The 27,699-nt window shown below is 39.0% G+C and overlaps 1 protein-coding gene across 5 annotated transcripts in view; it reads right to left on the reverse strand.

Annotated features, from left to right (window-relative positions):
• SLC4A4 (solute carrier family 4 member 4) overlaps positions 1 to 27,699 on the reverse strand; it is a 340,638-nt gene that overhangs the window by 11,196 nt on the left and 301,743 nt on the right. For all 5 annotated transcript variants that reach the window (XM_059669116.1, XM_059669125.1, XM_059669135.1 and 2 more), the window contains 6 exons: positions 22,209 to 22,322; positions 20,323 to 20,484; positions 13,333 to 13,511; positions 12,124 to 12,196; positions 3,185 to 3,253; positions 651 to 824 (listed from right to left, as the gene is read on the reverse strand). In XM_059669116.1, coding sequence (XP_059525099.1) covers positions 651 to 824; positions 3,185 to 3,253; positions 12,124 to 12,196; positions 13,333 to 13,511; positions 20,323 to 20,484; positions 22,209 to 22,322 — 771 coding nt within the window. The remainder of the gene's footprint in view (positions 1 to 650; positions 825 to 3,184; positions 3,254 to 12,123; positions 12,197 to 13,332; positions 13,512 to 20,322; positions 20,485 to 22,208; positions 22,323 to 27,699) is intronic.

Below are 27,699 nucleotides of genomic sequence, written 5' to 3' on the forward strand. Positions count from 1 at the left end.
TTTACGTCCCCGTGTCTGTCTTGTAACTACTAGTGTACTTCCTAATCCTTTCACCTTTTCACCCAGTACATCTCACCATATCACAGCAAGGACAGAGAGCCCAGGCTTCCATTTAGCGTGATGAAACTAGCGAGGCCTTCAAAAGCAAAACTTCTCATTCCTTTTCTTCTAATTCACTGGATAGCCTCTCATAAGTTTCCCAATTTGTCCGCTATTATTTGGACTGAAATCTGCCATAACTTCGTTACATTGACTCTATTGTACAAAATTCTATTGTATTTTAAAAATAACCAATGTGTACTGGTGTCTGCTATGTGCCGGGCGTTGTGCTATATATTTGATATTCATTATTGATGCTCAGAATAATCACATTCCTCATCTTATGGATAAGTCAATGGCAGCTCAGGGAGTTTCACCATCCAGCACGAACCAGGGCCGGAATCTGAACTCAGCTTAGTCTGACTCTGAGGTCCAGTGTAGATAGTCACAGACAGAGGAACCTTAAATTACAACCGAGCCAATCTAAACGATTTAGTCAAAGCTGGAAAAAACTGGAACCACACATAAAAGATACCTGTTTCTCCCATATCACCATAACCACATGATATTGGTATGACCTCATGGGTAGGTTCAATGAAAGAAATGCCTACCATGACTGGAAAAATGATAGCAGCCACGGTGGACTTGAGGATCCAGAGCAGGGCTAGACACAACACCTGCAGGAAGGTGAACAGGTGGACTCTGCGCAGCGGGACGTGGCGCAGGTAGATGAAGTCAGGCTGATGCTTCAGAGGCATCAGGAGCAGCTTCAGGCGGTCCATGAACTGGGGGGCGGAGGGGAGGAGAGAACAGCTGCATTACTTCAAGAGCGGATGCACGAGGTCATTTCCATTATGCCCGACTCTCCACTAGTGACTCATACCCTATAATTTGGGCAAGCAGTATCTTTTCCAGAGGACAGTGGTCAAGGAGTGCAGAAATGTAGCCTAACCAGCACCATTAGACATTGTAGGAGTCTTCCGATTTTCATTACTTTGCAGGAACGTTATGCAGACATATGAGGTAAAGTGGCCTCCAAGAATAAAGTTCCAAAGCAGAATATAAATTCTAGACGTTCGTCTCTTTCTGTCTATACTATCTGATTCTTGGGACAGAGGATCTTGTGACTACTTTAATAATGAAATGCAGAAGCAAGACACATAACTAATGCATCTTACACTAATGCATCTTATACTACCTTTGTTGTCTTATCTGAAAGAGGAGGAGATGCAGCTATGTGTCACGTACATTTCAGGGATGTTTCACAGACATAAAGGAAGTATCCAACTTGAAAGTGGGGATGCACTGGCATTTTCATAAACCCCACATTATCTATGGCATAAGTAATACATTCAGCAATGCACTACCATTTTTAAAAGAGAAAAGCCATGTGACTATTAATTACAGTGAGTTTCAGAGTGTCCACAACCAGACACCAGAATCCTGGAGAGGCTGTCACACTGTCATGGTTAAGCAGGTATTGAAACTACTGCCGAGCACCTGGGTGCCAGGTGCTGTGCTTCACAGAATAGCTGTTGAATTTACACTGATGATGATTATAAGGATGATATCTCCAGACCCATCGTACGATCTTTCCGATGAAAGATGCTCAGTACATAACTGCTAAAGTGAATTATTATGCAACAAGAACTCTGAAATAACATCCCCGCTTTCTCTCTGGAGGGAAGGGAGAAGTGTAAAAGAAAACGAGACTATCACCGACAACAGTCTCTGCGGGCCTTGCTGCTTATAAAGATCCGGTTACAAAATTTCCTGCTAAAATCAAATCTTGCCAAAAGTTCTAAAAGAGGAATAATCAAGAGGAAAGTAAGGAAAAGAGGGAAAAGGCAACAGGGACAACAGCCGAGTTTTAGAACACGACTATCTTTCCCTTCACAAAGGGTTTCCCCGTCATTGTGATATAGATGTCTTTCCTCTATTTAATAAACAATGTACTGAGCTCTAACCATCAATCAAGCACTTAGAATGCATACAATCAAACTTCTTATCTAGACTGACCTTTCAAAGCTAAACAAAAATAAGCACTATTAGTTTGGAGGTACATTATTTTCACATCTTTCCACTTAGGAGAGTAAAAAATATATACAATCCCAGGAACAAATATAATATTTTGATACATTTATCTGCCCCAAAGTTTCATAGGCACAAATAAACATGCATGCATCGTCATCTAGTCCAATCTCTGAAAACCGCCTTGTGTTTTGTAACAAATAACCAAATGGTGAAGAACTCTACTTAATGGGCCTAAATAAGGAAAAATAAAGTAGCCTTTTCTCTTTTGGGGAGTCTGGCCACTTGTCCAGCTCTAGCTGACTATAAAACTAAATTAATCTAAACTCAATAAATGAAATGAAAGCAAGGACAATTATGAACGGGTTTAAATAAATTGTTATGATGTTCGCAGAACATGCTGTCTTTTCCCATTAAAATGTTACTGAGTGCTAAATAAGGCCTCAGCTAACAAGATGCCAGAAATCAGCAGAAGGACTTCCAGTTTCCCAGCGCCAATTAAATTAAACCTCAATGGAAAGACAAAGTTTTCTCTAATGACTTTTTTTTTAAAAGGGGGACAGTTTACCAAAGTTGTGACTAGCTGAAGATTTCAACAAAAGTAATACATAAACCACACTGACTTTATTCTTTTATTGGTTCAAAACTTTGATCACTGAATCCAGTCATGTAAAAAGTACATCACATAAGAAGAACCTGTTCTTAGTATAGGTAAAGGCAAATGGCAAATAGTATCTTGAAGAGTACACTGAAAGGGTTGATTTCCTTTTTGAGATGAAAAGAAAAAAAAGAAGAGGAAGGAAGAGAGAGAGAGAGAGAAAGGGAGGAAAGAAAGAAGAAAGGAAGGTAGATCATAGCTCTCTTACTTTCCTGATCACATAACCTTTAACAGCCTATTTTAAGAATGGGTATGTATGATAACATTTGTTAACACAAGCTAACTTTGTTAATTAAATCAGAAAATGAAAAGTAGATAATGGTAGAGAAAGTAGGAAATAAATGCACTTTAAAAACTTAGCAAGTAATTAGCACTCTCCTTTTCAGAGATTGATTACTGGACTAGCCCTACTACTAGGAAAACTTGACTGTACTTAGGTGGCTATGGAAAACTTACCTGGACACCATTAAGAGATGCTACCCCCATATACAGGAACACGCCATAGAGTACAGGCATGGGAATAAACTAGGAAAGAAAAAAATTGGAGACCAGTTAAAAATAATAATAATAATAATAGCAAATACAGTAATGGAGAGGGGTAGTTTAAATAAAAGCTAAATCTGAAACTAAAAGATAGAACATAATAATATAATGATCTCTAATTAATATGCTTTAGTAATCATTGACAAACTTCAACCCTCTGTACTAGAAATAGATGCAGGTGAAGGAGACACTGAATTTTCATTTAATGCCTGTTTGTATTTGTTTACAATGAGCATGCATGACCTTAATAAGTAGTTTTTTTAATGGGGAAAAAGTTTGTTTGCCTTTCGCCTTAAAAGGAATGACTATGTAAGCCAGATGTCTGCATGAGCTGTGAGGTAGAAAGAGGGGCAGAGGGTCCGTCACCTCACTCCTGAGACCAAGTTCTTTGCCCAACAGTCTATTGATTTTTTTTCCTTAATAATTTTCACCAAATGATCTGTCTACTTGGTGTTTAAATGCTTCTTTCAACTAAAGCATCAAACGACTGTCCCCTTTCTTCTCCTCAGGAATACTGGGAACCCACTAATGAGAACACCGCTTGAAAGGAGCATCAGGCATCTGCAAGCAATTAATTCCACACAGGGATTAATACACAGCTTTCAGAACTAAATTAATACATTTCATGCTTTAATTAGCAGGAGTCTTTTTACATTATACAAAGCAGTTTAACAATGGGCCTGGGACGTTCCACTGTGCTGTTTGAAAGTTTTATCTATTCCTAGTCCCATTCCCTAGGACTCCAAGGACGAAGCGTGTCAAGGATGAGCTTCTGGGAAGTCTTCTATCTGCACCAACAAAGGTTCCCAAGGTTCCAGTTTGAAAAGGAGCTCAAGTAACTTCAGGAGTTTTCAAAGCTAAAACCACAACCAATTAAGCCCAATCTTACCTCATCTACATAAAGTAGGCTATTGTAGCAAGAAAACAGAATGACTTTAGAGTCATTTTTGAAGAACTATTGCATGTGTTAAGTGATGCACAATTTCTATCAGCCTTTCTTTGTGATTACCTCAGTATCAGTATGAGAGCCTTTGGTCACTATTGGGGAAATAGCAAATTTCAAAATATCACAGGGATCTCCAATTGTTATTGGTTTGTTAGAGGACTGTTAAGTTTATATGGAATAAATACACTTATGTCCATAAAACATCACATGCTTCTAAAAAAGACTAAGAATTTTAACATAGGTAATTTGACCTTCAACTCAAAGAAAAGTAAATGACATTGAACGTTGAAGGAGGTGCGAGGGATGGTGTGAGTGGTGGGGGAGCCCTGTGTGCTGTAATACCCACTAGTCCCCACAAAGAGGTGAGCACATCACGCTCCAGCCATTGGAGTTCTGACACGTGCCTTTATTCCTTTAGAATGCGGATGTTCCATTCCTTGCCATTCCTCTCTATAAACTGACGACAACAACAACAAAATAAGAAATGAAACTAACAACAGCACCATTTTATCGCTTTGACTCCTTTCTTAATTTTTAAAATACATTCCACAGGCAGGGGCACCGCCATTGTTCCTTAATACAGGATGATTTCCTTCTTGTCATTTTATTTCTAATTTCTTGGGGAGAAAAGAAAGGTGGGAGGGGGGAAAGAGACATACAGTTCATGGGAAACTGGTTAGAAGCCCTGCAGGAGTTACTTTTTAATCTGTATAAAGTGCTCTCCTGGCTTGAAGGAAAATAATCACAAAGGTGATCGTGGCCCTGTGTCCACCCCTCACCTTGGCTTCGCTCATATTTTCTCTAATGTGGTTCTAATGCCAAAGTTGAGGCAAGCTGTGCTTGTGCCCAGGCCTATTCTTTCTGAACTTACGATGACAAATGTTACTGAATCTACCACCAAAAAAATCAGAATTCACCAATAACTCAGAACGGCATGGGATATGGGTAGGAAAACAGCTTCAGATATGAAGATGTTTTAAAAAATGATCCAATGGTGAAAAGGAAACAGTACATACAAGAGAGACTATTAATTAGATTTTCGGCCAACTTCACTGTGATACAGATGCCTTGTGAAATTCACCATTTTCTGTACAGTAATGAAGTGTCTCAATAAAAATCTTCCAGTGTGGAAATCTTGATAAATTTTAACAGAATTACTGAGTTAGAGGATATTTCTTATTGGATTTGGTTAATGAGTCACACAAGAAGGTCAATCTTTAAAAATTCATTACAATGGAATCATTCATCACAACAAAAATTTTGCCCCAGGATGGAAAGAAGAATGTGTTTTTAAAAAATGGGATCCTCTTTTAAGTTAAAATAATATACCTAGTAAGAGGAGATAGACCTACTTTTACAAAGCAAGACAGGAGAAATTAAAACACAAGGTATACTAGGTTTATAGGCATAATAAGAATTGCCAAATGATAAAATTATTCAAAGAAAATTATTTAATCAATCATACCCAGAAAGCCAAAAAGTATAATTATAAAAAATATTATAATGCCTTTAATAAACATAAAAATGAAAAAAATTACGTGCTTGATCCTACAACCAGATAGAATAATGAAACTGAGATGAAGTCAATGAAGACGAACACATTGAGACTAGGTCAGATTCAGGCTAGGTAATTGAAATGAGCAAATTCTGGTGACTGTCATTCCACTTTCTTTCACTTCTTCCCTTTGATTTTTCTGATAGTGTTAGATCATTTCCATAAGGAAAAAAATGCAAAAAGGGTAAGTCTAATAAGAAAGATAGATTGTAGTTATCCACAGCACAGACTTCAGTACAGGAGTGAGGCCTCCCAGCAAAATAACGTATGTGTGTGTGTGTGGCGGGGGGGGGGGGGGGGGTGGTAGAGGGTGAGGGGGTGGGGTATAAAACTCTGAACAAAGTCCTATTTAAGAGCATGGGCACAGAAATCAGACAGCATAGGTCTGCCTAATAATCTTCAATAACCGATAAATGTGGCATTGATGTCATTATCAGGACCTGCACTGCCAAGTCAAAAGCCTGCAGCTGCAAAGCACAACTCTCTTTGGTCCCTCTGGGGCCGGGGAGGGGGGGGGGTAGGACACGGACCGGAGTATAGACCAGAAGGATTGCTGCAAAGGTCAGACTTGAAGCCTGGGTTTTATATAAGCTCTACAGTATTGCCCTTTCAACTATAACAGCTGCCTTTAGGAGCATGTTATTAAAATAACATTCCAATGCCCTTAAGCCTTACAAATCTGGGTTAATATGAAAGTTGCTGACTTGTAAACTGCTGCCTCGTCATTGAAGAAACTGTGGAGTGAGGTACGATCAGTTTGTGAAAATGCCACATTTCTCTCCACATGGGAGAATTGGAAAATGGATCAAAGAGGCTGGAAAAGATCACCTCATGGGAAACGAAACTGAATGAATTATTTGACAGTAAGTACTGTTTTATTTTAAAAGGAGGTAAACTCTGATGGTTATGAAATCAACCTTTGGAGCCAGACTGCCTAAGATCGAATCTTGGCTCTGCCATTTAAGAATGTTGTGACCTGACTGGTTATTCATCATTTTTCTTATCTGAAAAATGAGTGCAATTATTAAGATAGTTTTGTAAGTGTTATTGGAGAACCAAATGTTAAAAATGTGTACTGAGCCCTTAGTCCAATACCAAGATCAATAAATGGAAGCCACTATTACAATCACTATCATCATCATCATCACTATTGTTTACCTGTATTTCCCTGTTAATGAGCAGGGTGTGTGGCATATTGTAGGAGTTCAACCAATGTTTGCCAAGTACTAATTCTTTGCTACCCTTCACATTTTAGAACACTAAACCAATCTGAAAGATAAATTTTGGCCGCCACTCCTCCTGTTGATAAACTACTTCAAGCAAAGGCAACAGAGGTAGCAGTGAACTTTACACAATCTTTATTTCTTTAGGCTTGCCAGAGGAATGAGAAAAGTAAGCTACCTTTCATCTTTAGTCTCCCAAACAGAAACACACATCTGAAAGGTTTAACCAGCCTGGGAAGCCAGTTATGCCTGCTTCCCAACAGTTCTGCATTGAATCAGTAGTGAGATCTGAGGCATGTGAGACGTAGCTGGCTAAGGTCAAGGGGTATCCTTGTGAACTTAATAAAGCTACTACACTATGATTCCTTATATTCTTCCATGTAAAAAAGACAGATTTTGGCAAAGAGATCAAAACAGAGGTCATAAACTTCATGTTCAAAGTAAGCCTGCCTAAGCAGGGGCAGGAAACAACTTCCTATACAGCTTAATGCATGGGAGAAAATTACTGGGATCATCTGAGGCCATTAAACTTGTGAGGGGTTACATGTTGAGCCATTTCATTTTAAAAAGTAAAAGTCACACATTTCTCTCGATCCCATTCATTTGATCTGCCTTTTAAGGCAAACTCTTAAGCAAAACCATTCTCTAAAGGTGTCACCTGTTTCTTTAAAACACACACAGTCACATGGTGAGGGTGGTGGGAGGGAAGTTTCCCTCCTCCAAGGTAACCCCCCTCATGCTTTTCTGTGTAAATTCTGTGGTTAATTGTTAATCTTGACTTTTAATTGTAACTCTGATTCACGGGTAACTTAGGTTTTAGTTTAACTCTACCCTTAACATCTCCTTCTTCCTGCATTGACTTTTCAAATGAGCTACAACAGTTCTGTAGTGAATGCATATGACATCAAACTTTAATGATAAAAAGGACATGTGGTCTAAAATTAGCTGCTTTGCCCTGGCTGGTGTGGCTCAGTTGGTTCATGCACCAAAAGGACCTGGTTTTATTCCTGGTCAGGGCACATGCCCAGGTTGTCAGCTGGATCCCCAATAGAGGGCATGCAGTAGGCAGTCGATTGATTTTTTTTCTCTCTCCCTTTCCCTTCCTCTCTCTATAAAATCAATGAAAACAAACTCATTTATAAAAACAAAAAAAAATGTAAATAAATAAAATTAGCTGACTTTATCAGCGATGATTGTTAAAGTAAAGAACAGTTGTAATTACTTAAAGAAACAATCACAGTAGTCATTGCTATACTACTATTTTACTCTTGTTTTTAAATCTAGGTTTCCCACAATATGTTGGAAACTATATTAACAAAACAATTTCATGTCCCACATTTTGGGCAAAGTCTTGCCTAATAAAACTGTTTGCTGGACTGCCTTTTTCACTGATCCCTACAATGACTCTTTGCATTGACCTAAAGTAGGAGGTGGAAAGAGCCACAGTTATGGACTCTAGCAGCTTAATGAGGGTGAGCAAAGCTTGGATCACTTAAGGGAGGTCAAAGGAAAAGTGAGCTCATGCTCACTGATCCCTTTGATCCCTTACATCTCTCCTTTTCCTTTCTCTGCATTCTAATTTGTTCCTGCAGATACTAAGGTGCTTTGCATATCCCAGGCAAAAAGAACCACTGGAAAAGAAAGAACAAAAAATCTTTTCAGCTTTAATTCCTCTTTAGCCATATTTGGGTGCATGGTGAGAAAACAGGAAGTGTTGTTGAAAATGTGAGTTTTGGCCGAAACTGGTTTGGCTCAGTGGATAGAGCGTCAGCTTAAGGACTGAAGGGTCCCAGGTTCGATTCTGGTCAAGGGCATGTACCTGGGTTGCGGGCACATCCCCAGTGGGAGATGTGCAGGAGGCAGCTAATCGATGTTTCTCTCTCATCGATGTTTCTAACTCTCTGTCTCTCTCCCTTCCTCTCTGTAAAATATCAATAAAATATATTTTAAAAAAAAAAGAAAGAAAATGTGAGTTTTGCATCTCATCCGAAAAATAGCAACTTATACAGTATCTATTCTCTGTGTCTTTTTGGAGTCACACATGATTCCTCAGCTGACAGAGTCTACAAGATGAAGGCCAATTTGCTGTAACAACTAAAGAACTTTAAACACATCTGACTTTGTGCTAATGAAAATAAATAATCCTATATAATAAAAGCCTAATATGCTAAGTGCCTGGTCATCCGTTCAACCAATCAAAGCATAATATGCTAATGATATGCTAACGCCACTCAACCACTCGCTATGATGTGCACTGACCACCAGGGGGCAGACAACTAGTTGCTATGGCGTGCACTGAACACCAGGAGGCAGACACCCCGACTGGTAGGTTAGCTTGCTGCTGGGGTCCAGCTGATTGGGACTGAGTGAGACAGGCCAGACACATCTGGAGCCCTCCCACAGTCCCTCCCCAGCTGGCCAACCTCCCGCATCCCTCCCTGGCCCCGACCGTGCCCTGGTGGGGTCCCTCAGCCTGGCCTGCATCCTCTCGCAATCTGGGACCCCGTGGGGGATGTCAGAGAGCTGGTTTCGGCCTGATCCCGCAGGCCAGGCCAAGGGGCCCCACTGGTGCACGATTTTGTGCACTGGGCCTCTAGTATAAAAATAAAAGAAACAATGGGTGTGTGTGTGGTGGAGATGAGTAAATATGAGCTGATGGAAAGATCTTTGTATATTATCCCTTGTCTAATAGTGGCCAAGTATAAAAGACCCCATAAAAGAAACTTTGCAGTGTGCCAAGCAAGCCCACCTCCAGGGAGGGAGCCCAGGAGCAGATTCATTCCCAGTACAGCTTCCCACACATGGGTCAGAACTGCAGCAATGACCCCTCTAATAACTGATCTCTGCAGATGAGGTCTGTGTCCATGTGGTAAAAAGTTGTCACTAGATTTTCCCATCAGCTGATGTGCTGCTGTCTCTGGGACAGCACAGGAACAGAAAGCACTTTGGCAGTGGATTTAATGCTGGGGAGCCCTACCCCACCACTTGCTGTGCACTGGCAAGAGCAACAATAGATTTCCCCCTGTCCATGTAGAACGGGGATTTTCATTCTGTGTCGGAAGAATTTTTTAAAAATTGATTTTAGAGAGAGAGAAATATCAGTGTGACAGAGAAACATCAAGCAACTGCCCTGCCACCACCACTCCCTCTAACCAGTAACTGAACCTGAAACCCTTTTGGTATTGGGGGGAAGATGCTCAACCAACTGAGCCACCTTGCTGGGGCTGTACTGCAAGGAATTTTAAAACATGCAATACCTGATTATTTAGTCAGGGGAACTGACTTATTTTCCTTTACAGTGTCAAATAAAAAATGACAACAGCCAACACAATAGCCATTCACTGATAGTGAATCAAAATTTTATCTGTTTTTTTTGTAAAATCAGCAAAAGTTATATTTTTTGGTGTGTGGCAGAATTTTAGTAATTAGTTTATGTGTTCCAGGAGATGAAAAAGGTTGAAAATTGCTGCTGTAGAACATAAGATCTATACTCTTTTAAGGTCCTCTCTCTATAATCAGAAATGTCTTCCGTAAAGTTATTTTTAATTTTACTACTCCATGTGTTGCATGACATACATATTCCCTCCTGATTGCAGTCAAAAAAGGAATTAAACCAGTTAATTGACATTGTGGAAACCAAGGATGAAAGATGAATATTTAAATCTTTTAACTGTTCACCAGGTATTTTGTGCATAATTTATGCATTAATCTAAGTATCCTAAAGGCAAAGTCAATCTTATCTATATGTTAAGAATTTATAATTTCACTGTTCTCAAATTCATCTGATTGGTGATTGACATATAATGTTCTAACCTGAGAGAAATGGATGGTTTTAGCCTTTCACCATCTGTCCTGTATTGTTTGAATTCTTTACAAGAGTGTACTATTTCATTACTTGTGCAATTAAATATGCATTTTAAAAACCTTATAAATTAGAATTGTTTAAAAATAAAAAAATTGTCAGAAAAAACTTTGGAAGGATATTGCTAACAGTTGTTTATGGCTATTGGTTTATAGGTGACTGTGGTGCTTTGCATTGTGGTTCAAAGCAAAAGATACAAATTATCAATAACTGGCTAGTACTGTTTATATGATACACAAGAAAATAAAATGCTTGTGTCACAAAAGAAAACGGGAAGTTTCATGACAAGTATGTATTAATCTGAACCTGTTTTAGTCCTATTTCTGTTTCTAAGTAGGCTTTCACATGTCGTTTATATTTATCTATTTAGGCAGACATTCACCCTATCAATCAAACCTTTATATTGACTCATAACTTTCTAAATAACCTACTATATCATTTCCCTTCTTCAAAAATTCAATTCTAGGCATGTGCTCTCTCTCTCTCTCTCTCTCTCTCTCTCTCTCTCTCTCGCAAGTCCAAGCCTTTCCTGACCACCCTTTCCTCCCGCGGAGGCACGTTACCTTTGCCTTTCCTTCCTCTAAGCTCCAAGGCCCCTTCTTTTGCACCTATAACTCGTTCCCTGAGCCTGCACAGCCCCGCTGTCTCACTTCTACTACCTCTGTAACTTTCTAAATAAACTTTCTCTTATAATTTGAAAAAAAGTTCAATTCTAAGTTTTCTAATTATAAATCAATAATTTTACTGTATTCGCCCTTTGTGAATATTAGGCCTTCTTATTCAAAGAAAATAGAAATAGTCAGTAATGACTAAGAATAGGAGAAAAATTGCAAAATGATTATCCTGAGTCACTCATGTTATCCAGGGGTCTATAATGGGGAGAAAAGGGGGTGGGAATTAGAGAAAGTAAATGGAAAGTGATGGGAAGAAAGGAAAACTAAGGGGATAAAATATGTGGGGTGGAGGCAAATCAGGTTGAATCATATGCAGCTGCCATTTTCATAGGTCAAAGGTTGGAATACTGGTAATTTAATATAGTTTAAACCAACTAATTGCAACAACAATAATAATAACAATAATGATAGAGTACAGGAGTGAGAAGAAAATCAAGATGAAAGTTTTTTAAAGTCCTCATTCTATCTGACCCCTGCTTCAGTGCGTTATAGAACTAATGAGAGTCCTGCAGATGTTTCACAAGAAATTCTACTCTTCACATACCAGTTATCTGCCAGTATTGGAAAAGGACGAAATATTTCACATATTTACCTTCAAGATGGGAGCCATGAAGACTGACAGGCCAGTCAGAATAAACACAAGGGTTCCAGTGACTCTTTGTTCCCTGAAACCAAATCAAAAGATTACCAATCTACCTCTTGTTTTTCCACCTTCAAAAAAGACTATACGTTGACCGAATCAGTGCTTGGCTAACATAGCAAAGGTGTTGATATCATATGTAATTAATGCCTCAAGGACAGCATATACGCTCAACATAAATATAAAATTCTCTTAAAACTATTGCAATATGTGATTTTAATTCATCAAGAGGAAACTGATTCTGCTAAATCCGATGCTCCTTTTAGAATCAAGAAAGAAAAAAAAATCACTTGCTCTTGGCCCAACAATTATGGGCCTCTTTGAAGCCCTTATTTTTTAAACAACTTGAACTGTTGTGTAATTACACCTTCTTTCACAGGAGACAGATATTACATTGTCCCACATTCTAATTAATAAACAGCTCAAGGAAATTTCATAAGTGCAATAAAATCTCATCAGTCTAATTTCCAAATCTACAACAACAAAAGTACTTTTTAACAAATATGATTCCCATACAACACCCCCTCCCCCGGCCCCCAAGAAAGAATCACCCACTGTTGTGGCGTGGGAAACGGTGGCTCTGTCATGTGAGCTATTCACCCCAGCACTGAGGGGCAGGGTTTGCTGTAAAAAGTAGACAACAGCATATAAAGGTTCTGTAAAGTCCTTCATGGCTACTCAAGTTTAACAGCCAAAGGTCAAAGTTTCTCAGGCTTATGGGGATCAAAAATGAACTGGAAAGTAAGAATTCTTTTCCCTTCATAGAATCTTAAAAACCATAAGCCGACTCGAGAGTTTTAGGGAGTCTCAAAAGGGCCAAAAGATGAAAGGGTTTGGTCTTTATATGATACGCTAGAGTCAGTACCACAGCATCAGAAGTACCTGCATGTTGAAGAAATGAGTGACCTGTTTGCATTTTTACATTGTATCACTTAGCCTTTCATAAATCAAAGAAAATTTAGTTATCATAAGAAGCGAACTCAAAAAAAAATTATTGAGGACTCTCTGATGAAAAATTTAGTCCTTTCTAGAAAAGGAAGTATGGAATAAATTAATCATCACTAGCCCTTTCTCCTCCATATTTTCCCATTTCCTTATGATTGACATGTGGATGTGTGCACGCGGTGTTCTGTAGAGTCACTGTCTTCTGACTTCACATACCTCACTCCAAGAAACTTGGGCTGTTCTCCAGGGGCAGAGGTCTCCGTCTCCATCTTCAGACTGTCGATGTGAGCAATGGAGATGACAGTCGCAGCCACGTACCATGGAAGAGCCATGAAGGAGCACACCACCATGAGGATGGCCACCCAAAAGAGATCCAGGTGATATCCAGCTCCTTTCTGTGGGAAGAGGTAACAAAACCACATGAAGAAAATACTCATATTGCTATCAAGTCATAGCCCCCCAGTGGGAATTAAGATTAGTCAAAGAAACAACTCGCTTTGCTTGATAAAAATTTCTACTAAAAGGTAAGGTCTTTTAGTGAAGTGCCTTCATTGCCCTGTTATTCACCCTAGCGACTAAACACCAAGTGGCCACATTACACCTCTTCTAGCTTGATGTATGACTGACTGCTTACTTATTATTTGTTTATTGTTACTTATCTTCTCTGCATCCAATTTTGTAATCAACAACAGAGATACACATCTACCTTGACGAGTATTGGAACCATTCAATGAAATAACAGAGGCAAAGCATCTTGCAGTGGTTGCTACATAGTAGGAGCTCAATAAGTGGTAATAGTAGCAATAGGGATATTGGTTGGTGTTAACATAAGCAAGAAAAGCACCTTAAAAGCAGGCATTGTGCTGTCTCTGCTCAACTGCTTAGCAGTATGCTGTTCACCTAGACAGCATTCAGCATATGAAGACGAAAGATCTGAAAGCAACCTTGAGAGGCTATGTAGAAGACCATTTCTCACCTTTCATAGTAGATGAAAATAACTGTTTATAATCTGCTGCACATTATCATGAAAGTAATGAATATCCCTATAACCAGAATAGGCTGATTTCAAACATTGCCCAATGGTCACAATAACATTTATTGGCTGGGAGAGCAGACAACGTAACAAAAGGTCTAACTCTTTTGCTCACTAAATAAATATTGTCAAATGTGTCCACAATGTTATTCTATGGTTCTGTTTCTCTGTTCTATTTGTGAAGAAATCAAATGCCTAATGCCTCTATGGAGCCTGAGAAAATAGAGCAGTTCATTTTCACAGCATGAAAGCAGCAGCACCAAGAGCCAGAATATGACCAATCCCAGGGAATGGAGACATTGGCTTTAAAAAATGAGAATGTGATTTTACACTAGGAACTCATTGACTGTTTTGATTCAGATCCTGTTACAGTTAGTCAGAACACTGCTCTCCTCTCTCTGAAAGACCAAGATTTCACCCCTGGCTCACACACATGGGTCTAATCATGTTCTCACAGAACTCATCACAGGCAAGGGGAGCTGACACAAGAAAAAAAAAGCATAAATTTACTGAGTCCAAGTTTGACTAAGAACAAAAATCTCTTTGGGAGACAAAGAGATTAATACATATTCATAAAACCAGTTCATTTCAGCATCAGTGGTTTGAAAGCATAATGGTTTGAAGTGGGAGTGGAGTAAGGTAGGGGAAAGGAGGACAAAGGTGAGTCTGGCCAACATAAACTCATTAAACAGTGACAAATGAGATGATTATCATGATATATCTGGGGGCCCAGTCATTCATTCTTTCAACAAATACTGAAAATTTATTAATAGGCATAGTCCTAGGTGTTGGTGACACACTTGAGAATAAAATAGACGAAGATTCCGGCACTTATGGAGTTTCCATTCTACTAAGAGAGATAACAGTAAACAACATAAATAAGTAAACTACCCTGTATATTAAAGAGTAATAAGCACCAAGGGAACTAGAAGTACTTGGGCTTGTATGCTGAGTACATGGGAAGCCACTGAATGGCAGGATGTGCTTATGTTCTAAGCACGATGGCTGCTGTGTTAGGAATAGCCTGAGGAGGGTCAAGGACATAAGACCTCCTAACTTACAAGTTCCATGTGAGAGCTCGTGATAGAACGAGAGAGGCAGCAGTAAAGATGGCAAGTACTGTTTGGATTCTGATTATACCTTAAGGTGGCACTTACAGAGTGTGTTCACACCTGCCTGGGGATGTGTCTTATGACCTTGCTGTATGCCACTCATGATATGGCTTCTGTTCACATCTGTAACCTCACCATTCACCTGTCCCCTGCTTGATTCCTATGCCATGACTACTTTCAACCACATGTAATTCCTTGAATATATCTTACTCACTAATGCCTTTGTCTCTTTGCCCACACAGCACCCCATACCTGGAATAACAGCTACTCTGCCTTCTTCTTCCATTGGCTCAGTACTACTCATTCTTAAAACAAATCAGCCTTCACCTTTTCTGGTAATTTTTCCTGCCTCAGTCAGGTGAGATGGCTGAGTTCCTTAAGGTTAGGTCTCCTTTTTCATGTTTTTCTATCTGTTATCTCATGCTTTCCTCGATCACAGCACTCATCGCACTGTTTTAAAGTTGTATATGTATTTATCTGTCTTTGACATTAGACTATGAGTAACAATAGGACTGCAACTGTATCCTGAATACTTTAGCAGAGTGCATGATATATAGTCAATTCTCAATTAATCTTTACTAAAAAATGAATGACAATCAGGATGGTGTGGTTCAGTGGTTGAACATCGACCCATGAACTAAGAGGTCTCTGGTTTGATTCCTGGTCAGGGCACATGACCTGGTTGCAGGCTCGATCCCCAGTGGGGGTGTGCGGGAGGCAGCTGATCTATGTTTCTTTCTCATCTATGTTTCTATCTATCTCTCTCCCTTCCTCTCTCTCTAAAATCAATAAAAATATTTTTAAAAAATGAATGACAAAGAGGATGTATACATTCTTCTGAATGTCAACTATAATTTATTTATTGGCCATTCAAAAAATTAAAACTTTATTTGTTAATTGGTAGAAATATGTGTCATTTTGGGGGGAAGGAATGGAGGTTGACAGGAGCTAGGAATATCACATAGTTTTAAGCCCTATTTAGCTTAAATCACTCAAGACTATATTAGAGGTACCACCAGGGTAGTTAGTAGGCAGGATCCCCAAATCTTGTCTCCAAGAAAGCTGTAATAACCTCAAGATGTGGACACTGGCCAGATCAATGGGTCAAAAGAATTAGCTGTTGCAGAAAAATCTATGCTATGAGCTATCTTGAGAAGTTTGAGTAAAATATCCTGGAGACTAGCAAAAAGGGACCACATAATACCAAAGTGGTAATATGAGGATTTTACAAAGCAGAATACAAACCCGAGAAAGCAAAAGCACCAGAATAAATAAAAGTTCTGGGGCAAAATAATACATAGATAATTACTCTGTGCCTCTTAACATCACTCTCTTCAAAAAGTCTTCCTTTCCATAAACACATTGAGACCATAACTTAGAACGATTTTTATCTTCAATATCTTCAACATAAATGCTCCATACATAGCAAGGATTAATACATGCTTGAAAGGTTAAGTATAACCTTTAAAGTTTAAAAAATTCCCTTGTCTTCAAGAATAAAAATCCAAAGGATGTTCTACCTTCTGAAACTGGAGATTATTTTAAGTAAAGAGCTAGGAAGTGAAACTTCACCTCCTTTTGATGCTGTCCACGCTTTGTTATAGAAAGCAGAAGTAATTTAGGAATGCAAATACAGAAATAAACTATGAGAGATAAAGACTAGCCCAACAATCGAAAGTTTGCATCTGTTAATATTACAAAGGGGTCAGGAGCAATATACACATATGCATAGACACAGAATAAGCATTCGCGCTAGGAGCTCCCATGAGCCAGACAATAAAGGTTTATAGGGACACTGAGAACCATGACATAGTTCTTCCCACCAAAGGGCTCACAATAGGATGAGAGGACTTAGATTTGTACACAAACTACATGCAATCCAAATACACATTCAAAGAAGTTCGAAAGAGACACCCAAAAGAACAGAGGATAAAGTGGGTTTTAGAAAAAACCCACAAAAATTCCTGCAGTGATGACATCTAAACAGGTATGGAATACTATAAGCACTCACTATGAGGACTGGAGATGGGCTGGCATGGTTTCCAGTTATCACCCATCTCAAACAGTGCAACACCTCTGAGAACCATGTGGCCCAAGATAACAGAATTCTTCAATGCGTATTTATTGAGTCTGCCATACGGCAATCATTGTGATGGGCCACATGAGAGTGGAAAACAGGACTAAAACATGGTCTTTAGCTTAAAAACCTGTTGGCCCAGAAAAGGAAGTAAGGTAAGTACACAAAATATCTACCTTGCGAGACACTGTGTGACCAGTGCCACAGAATAATACAAAATTACTAAGAGCAAAAACAAAAACAATAGAAATTACATTAGGAGTGAAGGTTACACTAAGAAATGTTTATATTTGGAGTATCTTTTTAAAAATATATATATATTTTATTGATTTTTTACATAGAGGAAGAGAGAGAGATAGAGAGTTAGAAACATCGATGAGAGAGAAACATCGATCAGCTGCCTCCTGCACATCTCCTACTGGGAATGTGCCCACAACCCAGGTACATGCCCTTGACCGGAATCGAACCTGGGACCTTTCAGTCTGCAGGCTGACGCTCTATCCACTGAGCCAAACCGGTTTCAGCTATATTTGGAGTATCTTAAAGGATGGTGAGGATTTTGATGATACATGATAAATGGTAATCACTAAGGAGTGGGATAACTAGCAGAAAACTGCCAGACTTGAAGAGAAACCAGAAATTAATTTGGCCACATTATTGTACAGTATGTGAAGAGAATCATTTTAAATTTAGGTTGAGATCATATCACAAAGAGACTTACTAGTAAATCCCAGGCTAAGGCAAATTGATTTTCTTCAAGGGGCAAAGATTTAGAGGCCAAGGTATAAAGGTTTAGAAATAGAGGACTGACATATAAGAACAACACTTTTTACAAAATATTTTAATTAATTTTTACAGAGAGAGGAAAGAAGAGGGAGAAAGAGAGAGGAACATAGATGTGAGAGAGAAATATTGGTCAGTTGCCTTGTTCCCTCTACCAGGAATCAAACCTGCAACTCAGGCATGAGCCCTGATTGGGAGTCTAACCAGACACCTCTTGGTGCCTGGGTTGATGCTCAACCAACTGAGCCACACCAGCCAGGGTTAAAAACACCCTTAAAAGAAAATTTATTGCTTTTAGAATGAAGCAAAAGAGACTGGTTATTAACTAAACAATTAGCTAAACAATTAGAATACTCTAGACATGAAATAAAAGGATCTAAGTTTTGATAGCAGGAATAAAAAGGAAAAAATGAAAGCAAGGTAGATTTTTTAGTTATCCAAGAAAACACATTAAAATTTAGGGTTTTATTATAGAGAATATCAGACAAAATTTATTGCTATAATCACCTAATATATATCTATCCAAAACTATTTCTCTCTCCCATACCCTATCTATAACACTTAAAATCACTTTCCTTGTGAGAAGTATCCCTTGCTTTGTGATCTGAAGTTCAGACACTCTTCTTGTCTCTGCAATGATTCGGGGAATGACCTTAGATAAGACATGACCTTGCTGAACCTGGTCTGCTTTGGAGTGCTCTGCAAGGATAATGTGGGGAAAACTAACCAAAACGATGGCCAAAAAAGAAAAGCCAAGTGCCCTGGCGTTCCTACATCAAGACAGAGCTGTGCAGCAGAGTGGAAAGGTGGATCCCATCCCAAACAGAGCCGCCAGCCAGCCAGTGCCACTTGACCCAGAGCCAAAGCAAATGCCACCCAAAACCATGCTGCTTTTAATATCACAATGCTTCCATCTCCCTCACTATTTCAGGTTTCTCTCTGGACTCAATTTCATAGTAGTCAGGGACCTTTATAATTTTAGATAATATCTCTCCAATCTTCACATTCCTTGACTAACAAATGTGAACAAAACCATATCCAGAGTGAAAAGCCTTTAATTCACGATGAAATCTCCACTAGTATCATTAGATTTGTGTCAGAAGACTGGCACTTACTCTATAACCATTATCATGCAAAGGAATGACTTCAAATAAGCAATTCCAAAAGTGACGAAAAATTATTTTCTATTTACTACTCAACTCCTATTTCTAAGATGTAAATCCTAATGGGCCTTGATTTTCCAATGTTTTCTACAGGGAATGGGAGAATTAAAAATTCTGTTTTTTTCAATCCTAAATTTTCTAAATTCAAAATTCTGATTTTTATTAATAAGAAAACTTAGCAAAATGAAAGTAGTTATTTACCTCCAAAGACACATAAAAATCTGGCCAACTATATATCAAAATGAAGATCGTGTTTGCAAATTTTTTTCAGAATAAAATATATTAGTCAACATCCATTTTCAGTCTTTCAAACTAAATCAATGCTGAACCCCTCCCAGTATAGAACATAAAGTGCTCCATCAGATACAGAAAATATTTTATACGAATCATGGCTACCAGACAGAAAGTCAGAGAAACAACTAGACATAAAAAAACAATGGCAACAAGAAAGAGGAAATCTACAGTCAGCAAGCCCTGGAGTCCAAGCCTGCCCTGAAAGATCATGGGAGTCCTTAAGGGTGTAAGACTGGATTAGAATGACCTTCTGAACTCTGTGAACAGGAGGTCAATCCTAGGAGCACAGGGGAAATAAAACAAAGATCTGTAAACACAGCATACTAAATTGGTCAACAACAACAACAGAAAACCCAAAAGTATAAAGCAGAGCTTGTAATGTTATCAATGGGAATACATGCCTTTCTTGGTCTTTCCACGAGATGTAATTTCATAAGAGAAAAAAAAAAAAAGTAATCCCCAAAGATATTCCCAACCATAAATCGACAACTGGGTTTGGTGCTGAAATTGTTCTCTTCAGCGGCTAAGGAAATACAATATGAAACAACTTCTTTGGATTTAAATGAAATCTCCCTAAAGTATTATATTGAGGAAATGTGTCAACACATGGTGACCTATGACTCTGCCAGGAACAGTGGTTATAATATAACTCCCAATCAAAGCATCTTAATTTGAACTGATATTTGTTTGCAAGTACTTCAAAGAAAGGAGAAGGAAACGATAACCATTATTACAAACGTTTACCTTGAGTTTATGCTCCTTCCTGTTTACAATCACAGCTGTGATTTGCTGGTCCATGAAAATGAGAATGGTGACCAACAAAGCGGGGATAGCAGCTGCCAGGTACACCCACCAGGGGTTTTTGCCAAACGGTGGGACAAACCAACCGCGGTTCGGACTCGTTGGCTTGAAGAAGAGAGAAAACAACCAATATGAATACATACCACTTTGTGAAAAATCAACACTTTTAATTTTGGAGAGCCAACACAAAAAATGGAAAGAGTTTTATGGATAAACTGGACAAAGAAGATTATTCACCAAACGTTCCCTAAAGGAGCTGATTTTTAAGGCAGTATTTTAAATGAAGGAGACTAAGAATATAGATCCGGTGAAAAAAAAGATCTAAGATAAGGACTCAATATGGAAGAAAGGAATTTAAGTTTAAGGGCGGGCCATAAGAAAAAAACCCAGATGTGATATTCGGTAAAGAGATAGGCAAGAAATTACAAAACTACCATGACCTTTGTCCATGGACTTGAGCAATTACACTGAAGTTGTTTCTAATATTGCCACATTATAATGACTTTATAATATAATATATAAAAAGCTACAAATACTTTTATGTTATAGTCAAACTTATTTGAACACTCTAGTGTTTATTTTATATATGAAAAATAACCCAGGATAATTGGTTAAATCCTCAGAAATACCACAGAAAATGAAAAAATACAGTTATTCTTCTAGTTCCCAATCTATCGTCTATCAGCAGATCATATATCTCTACTACAAAAAAATCCTATCCTTTATTCTGACTTTAAACAATGTAAGTAAACTAAAATAAAATCCTAGCTATGGATTATTTTCTCTGTATTTACTATCAAAAAAGTCTCACTTCTCCTCTGAAGATATTTCTGTTTTTCCTCTTACTTGCTCATAACTCCATCACTGAATTTATCCAGATTTTACTACCTTTACCAGGTTGTGAGCTTGTAAGGAAAGTAACTTTGTCTTGCTCGTCGATGCATTACAAATATCCAATATAGAGCCTAACTCAAAGCACACATCCTGTACATGTTGGCTTAAATGAACTAATGATTAAATGCATGAGAACTTTTCTTTGCTAATGAATATGTGATGGAAGAGATAATGCAAACATATTCTATTTGCTATAACATAGATATCCCTTCCTCACTGAGTAGTTACTAAGCTAAAACTATAGTTAATTTAGTTTTTCTTAGCAAGTATATGGTCTCCATGATGGAAAAAAAGGTTAAGTGTTCTAGAAAATAGGTAAAAAACTTATAATGGAAACTTAGGTATGAAATATTAAGAATGACTGAAATGTAAATTTTAGCTATTGGGCCTGCAAATACCAACAATATAAAATGAATAATTCCTGTATCTTCTTTGTAATAATTAAAATTCGCATTATACATAAATATGTATTTACATGGCAGGTAGTTTGGTAACAGAAAAAGATCACTGAAGCAGTAATGTAATTGTGGGTATTTGACTTAATTTTTTGAGCTTAAAAATCAATTTCATAAAATAAGAATGACGATACATTGCATCCTAGAATTATTATATGGGTCAAAGTGATGAGTTGTATGAAAATACTCTGAATATTTTAAAATACTCTAAAAGTATAAAGCAGAGTTTGTAATGTTGTCATAAGGTATTTTTCATAAAAATCAATGTAATCTTTGCATATATCGTTCAGACACTTAATTTTAATAAAGAAATGGGTAAATATATACATGTGCCTATCAAGAGAACATTTTTTAAATATGTAAAGAAATGGATAATTGTACAAAACTAACTAAGGACAGATATGACAAACTAGAATAATAGGGGGAAGCAAAGAAAGCCAAAGGGTTCTAGGAATGACCAAAAGACAGACGTTCACCTACCTTGAACTCACTTGGCACAATTAATTTTGGAGTATCCACACCTACCAGGGCATCTGTTACACAAAAGATGAGAATGGACAAGATGATGGCAAAGTCACTGATCAGTTTTCTTGCCTGGGGAAATAAAAAAGAAACCAGGACTGTTTAGCATTGGATCCACATATTTGCCCATATTTGAATTGAATGAAGAAGTGTGTATTTGCTAACAGTTTATAGGAACAATTTCATCAACAAGTGAAAGGAGCAGTTATACTGCAGAGAGATTATATTTTAAATTGTTTTTGCATCACTCTGTCACCTGGTCAAAAGTAATCTAATCCCACAGAACAGATCAGTGTAAGTGCATGCATTGGGCGAGAAGTCAAAGGTAATATATCCCTGAAATACTGTATCAACACTTTTCTTGTTTTGCAGCACAAAAGAGACCTGGACAAGGATGAAATCTCAGGGCATATTATAAAAACCTGCACAAAAACATAGATGAGTTCCAGTCCATTGAGTAGACTCAAGACCTCAGAGAAATGTAAAGTGATGGCAGATGGAAAATTGATGGCTTCACTAACTTTTTCAAAGAAAATACTTTTCACTCTAGATTAGTCCTTAAAATCTCCAATATGTGAAATATCTGTTCTCCACTGTTAAGTGTGATTGCCATTAATCAACACCTTTAAACTAAGTACCTGGTCAGGACAAGGGCTGGGGCTTTATGGGATGTAGCCTTAAACCCAAACCTTTCTTATGGAGTAGGTGAGGAATGGCCATTTCTAAGTCAGCAGGGGAGTGTAGGGTTATTTAGTTGGTTGGCTGTTCCTCTGTGGTGTTTAGTGGCACAGACAACAGCCTAAGAGCATTACTAGAGCAAAGACACCTGAGTTTCCCTATAAGGTACTTACACATAGTAGTGCACAATACGATCATTCTACAAGAACTTGGTACCTAAACTTTGCTTGGCACTAGAAATATCACAGTGAACCAAACAGACACAATCCATGCCTCATGAAGCTTATAGTCAAGTCATTCACAAGGAAGCCTGCTCCTAATTTTAGATAAAACTACGGCTGATTGAGCAGTTACCAAGTTGTCTCGGGGTGAGCAGTCAGTTTTCTGGTGCTGCCAGATGAAGAGAGATCACTGATAGGCTGAGTGGCTACACAGTTCTCCGGGCAGTGGGCCTTGTAAAAGAGTAGCAGGAAAGAGGGAGGCAGGAGAGTCAGTGTCAGAGGGATGCAGTGTCAGACAGGCCATTGTTGGCTTTGAAGATGGAGGGGCCACAATCCATCAGGTGTTCAATGGGACCGGAAGTGAAACACGAAATTACTTGATGATGTGGGATGTATGCTGAAGGCTGAGGCAGGGATCAATCTGTGACCATTACCAGGTGTCAGAAGCCTGGTACGAACTAGCAGCAGGGCCACAGATGGCCCTTTTGGCCAGAAATTCCTTTCCTTTTTGGAGAGCTGGATGCTGGTAGGTTTAGCTTTCTTGAGAAGTACACACAGAGGAGCAGAAAGCCAGCTCCTATTGGTATCAAATTAATACCAATCACACACAATAATCTCAAGCACAGATAGATGGCATGGATCAATTTGGGCAGAAAATATGGTACAGCAGGGAGAAGCAGCTTGTATAGTCAGGTTACCTGGGCTGGAACTCCAGCACCATTATTTCCTATCCTTTCTTAGCATCAATTACTCCCCCTGCAAAATGTAGATAAGATAATCCCTAAAAATTTCATCAGTTTGTTCTAAGAATTAAATAGGATAAGCCACTGAAAGTGCTTAACATAACACCTGGAATATAATAACCTCTCCTAATATATGTTAACTAGCCCTGACCGGTTTTGCTCAGTGGATAGAGTGTCAGCCTGCAGACTGTGTGTGTGTGTGTGTGTGTGTGTGTGTGTGTGTGTGTGTGCCGGGGGCGGGGGGGTCCCAGGTTCGATTCCGGTCAAGGGCATGTACCTTGGTTGCAGGCACATCCCCAGTGGGGGGTGTGCAGGAGGCAGCTGAATCAATGTTTCTCTCTCATCGATGTTTCTGACTCTCTATTCCTCTCCCTTCCTCTCTGTAAAAAATCAATAATATATATATATTATTGTTTTTTTTCAAGTTCCACAGGCCTCCGTGGCTGCCAAAACCACTGGAATACCTAAGTAATCCACTGTCAGGAAGTCTTTAAAAAGAATCTTCAAATACAAGAAACAAGAAATAAAAACCCAGTAATAACATGAAACTGCCACTCAGAGCTAATTTCTACAGAAAGAAGATGTTTTCTAGGGACTCAATACTGGAGAAAACTCCCATTTCTTTCTTTTGCTCTCTTTTTTAAATCAATCAACTTTATTTGTTTAACAGAATAAACTGGTGACTATAATAGAATCAGGGGCATAGAAAGGGAATGGACTGACAATTCTCAGGGGGAAAGGGGTGTGGGGGGTGCAGGAAGAGACTGGACAAAAATCGTACACCTATGGATGAGAACAGTGGGGGGGGGTAAGGGCAGAGGGTCAGGTGGGAACCGGGTGGGGGGAGCTATGGGGGGAAAAAAGAGGAACAACTGTAATAATCTGAACAATAAAGATTTAATTTTAAAAAAAGAAATAAAAACCCAGTAATAACATGAAACTGCCACTCAGAGCTAATTTCTACATAAAGATGATGTTTTCTAGGGACTCAATACTGGAGAAAACTCCCATTTCTTTCTTTTGCTCTCTTTTTTAAATCAATCAACTTTATCTGTTAGCACAGTTTTAGATTTACAGAAGAGAGAAGATAGTTGAGAGAGTTCCATACACCTCCTGTCATAATTCCCTCTATCATTAACATCATACATTAGTGTGTTATGTTTGGAAATACCCATTTCTTAAGTTTTGTGCAAGTGTTGACACAATTCAGGATGATCTGGCAAAAGTGGTCATGGGAAGAAGTTTCAGGAATATATTAAGATGTTACAAGAACCTCCCTGGTCCCGTAGGTTATAAATCACTGAAATAACAGAAATCATTGCAAAGGGAAAAAAAAAAACAACAACAACAAAAAAAACTGATTTTTTCTTTATCACCCTCCTAATCCTTATCCAGTAAATCCAATTTCTTGACAACTCAGATCTACCAGAAGATGTTCAAAACGTTTTATTAAAAAGACAGTGCTCCTTTTTTTAAAAAAGGAGGCGTTCTCAGCTTTCCATAAACTGAACACTAAACCCCTAAACCTACTCTTTCAGCTGTTTTTTCCATCCGAATTAATGGCAACTTATTTTTTCCTAATGCTTAGGCCAAAAATTCCACGTGACTCTTCTGTTTCTCTCACATCCTATACCTACCAGGCCAGCAAATTGCCTTCAAAACATATCCAGGCTCCTGTTACTTCCACCTCTGTTGCTATGACCACCTTTGTTGCTATGACCACCTAAGGCCACCACTTTATCTTAACTTGATCTCTTTCAAACACTGCACCTAACTCATCTTCCTGCTTCTACACCACCGCTCCCCCCCCCTCCTTCAGTACACTGCCAAGGTATCACCCAACATAATCATACTAAAATTTAGGTCAGATGATGTGTAGGCAAGAATAATACCCCCTAAGAATATCCATGCACTAATTCCTGGAACCTATGAGTACGTACATTACATGACTAGGGAGAATTAAGGTTGCTAATCGGCTGACCTGGAGATTGGAAAAAGGATCTGGTATTATTATGGTGGGTCCAGTGAAATCGCAAGGGTGCTCATAAGTGGAAGAGGGAGGCAGGAGAGTCCGTGTCAGAGGGATACCAGGTGGGAAAGACTGGACAGGCCATTGTTGGCTGTGAAGATGGAGAAAAAGGGCCACAAGCCTGGAAATGTGGGCAGTCGCTAGAAGTCAGAAAAGGCAAGGAAATACATTTTCCATTAGGGCTTTCAGAAACAATACAGCCCTGCCAGCACCTTGGTTTTAGCCCATGTGGACCCATTTCACACTTCTGACCCTCCAGATCTTAAGACAATAGATTTGAGTTGTTTTCAGCCATCATGTTTGTAGTAATTTGATATTGCTTCCATGGAAAACTAATAACTAATATAAATAAATAGTTTATCTATTTTAGTATAGTTATTATTTCCCAAATTTATATATCAATATAGAAACCTGAGATAGCCCCTCGGCAAAGGCATTCATGTCAAGTGTGGTATTACTGAATTTTAAGTATAAAAGCAGCTAAAAGAACAAATGCTAATACCCTTCAGGATTACATTTCTTACAATTTATGGGGGGAAGAGATACTCAGTTTTGCTAAGTGTCCATCAATAAATGGTAATAATGTTGCTTAACCTCATTAAAAAGCACAGCCAGGGTGATATGTTCTGTATAATACACTTCTATTTCCCTTTCCTCCCCCTTAAATTATACAATTCAGGGCAGTCACAGCAGAATTCACTCCTGCAGAGTGTTTATTGTAAGACATTCATTTCTAAGATACTGGATCCAGTTTAAACTCATAGTCAAGGAAATTGATTTTTCTCAGGCCACTTTTGTATTCAACTCTATATGCTCTAATTAGAGGATGCAGTTAGGGGTGCTGTTTTAGCAGACCATTCAGGTCCTACCCTACTCTAAAAAGGAAGTTTAATCTGAAAGAGGCAAAACTGACAGCAGAACCAGAAAGCATCCTAAAACTGTCAAGCACGGAGTACATATAGCTGATCAGATACACTCCCGGACCTGCGTAATAGGAGTTCTGAGTCTGACTTTAGGAAATAAGGATTGCTTTCTTTGAGCCCTTCTCACACTTGCAAACACAGTTAGAAAAGAAACATGTGAATTTCCTTCCATTTTTAAATTTATTTTACCTTTCATTTTCATCAAACTTAATCTCTTTCAAACACTACAAAATAGCACCCTTTTATGTGTCACTGTATCTCTCTCTCTCTCTCTCTCTCTCTCTCTCTCTCTCTATATATATATATATATATATATATATATATATATATAGAGAGAGAGAGAGAGAGAGAGAGAGAGAGAGAGGCCCGGTGCACAAAAATTTGTGCACTCGGGGGGGAGGGGGGCCCCTCAGCCCGGCCTGTGCCCTCTCGCAGTCTGGGACCCCTCCGGAGATAACGACCTGCTGGCTTAGGCCTGCTCCCGGGTGGCAGAGGGTAGGCCCAATCCCTAGGTGCAGCCCCTGGTTGGGCTCAGAGCAGGGCCGATTGGGGAGTTGGGGTGCCGCCCCCTGTCATACACAGAGCAGGGCTATCGGGAGGTTGTGATTCCACCCTCAGTCATGCTCAGGGTAGGGCCGATTGGGGAGTTGGGGCACCATCCCCTGTCACACTCAAGGAAGGGTCGATGGGGAGGTTGCGGCTCCACCCCCTGTCACGCACAGAGCAGGGCCAATCAGGGGGTTGGGGCTCTGCCCCCTGTCACACACAGAGCAGGGCCCATCAGGGGGTTGGGGCGCCACCCTCTATCACCCACAGAGCAGGGCCGATCAGGGGGTTGGGGTGCCGCAACTCTCA

Source organism: Myotis daubentonii, chromosome 1 (genome assembly GCF_963259705.1).
Source record: "Myotis daubentonii chromosome 1, mMyoDau2.1, whole genome shotgun sequence".
Lineage (NCBI taxonomy): Eukaryota > Metazoa > Chordata > Mammalia > Chiroptera > Vespertilionidae > Myotis > Myotis daubentonii.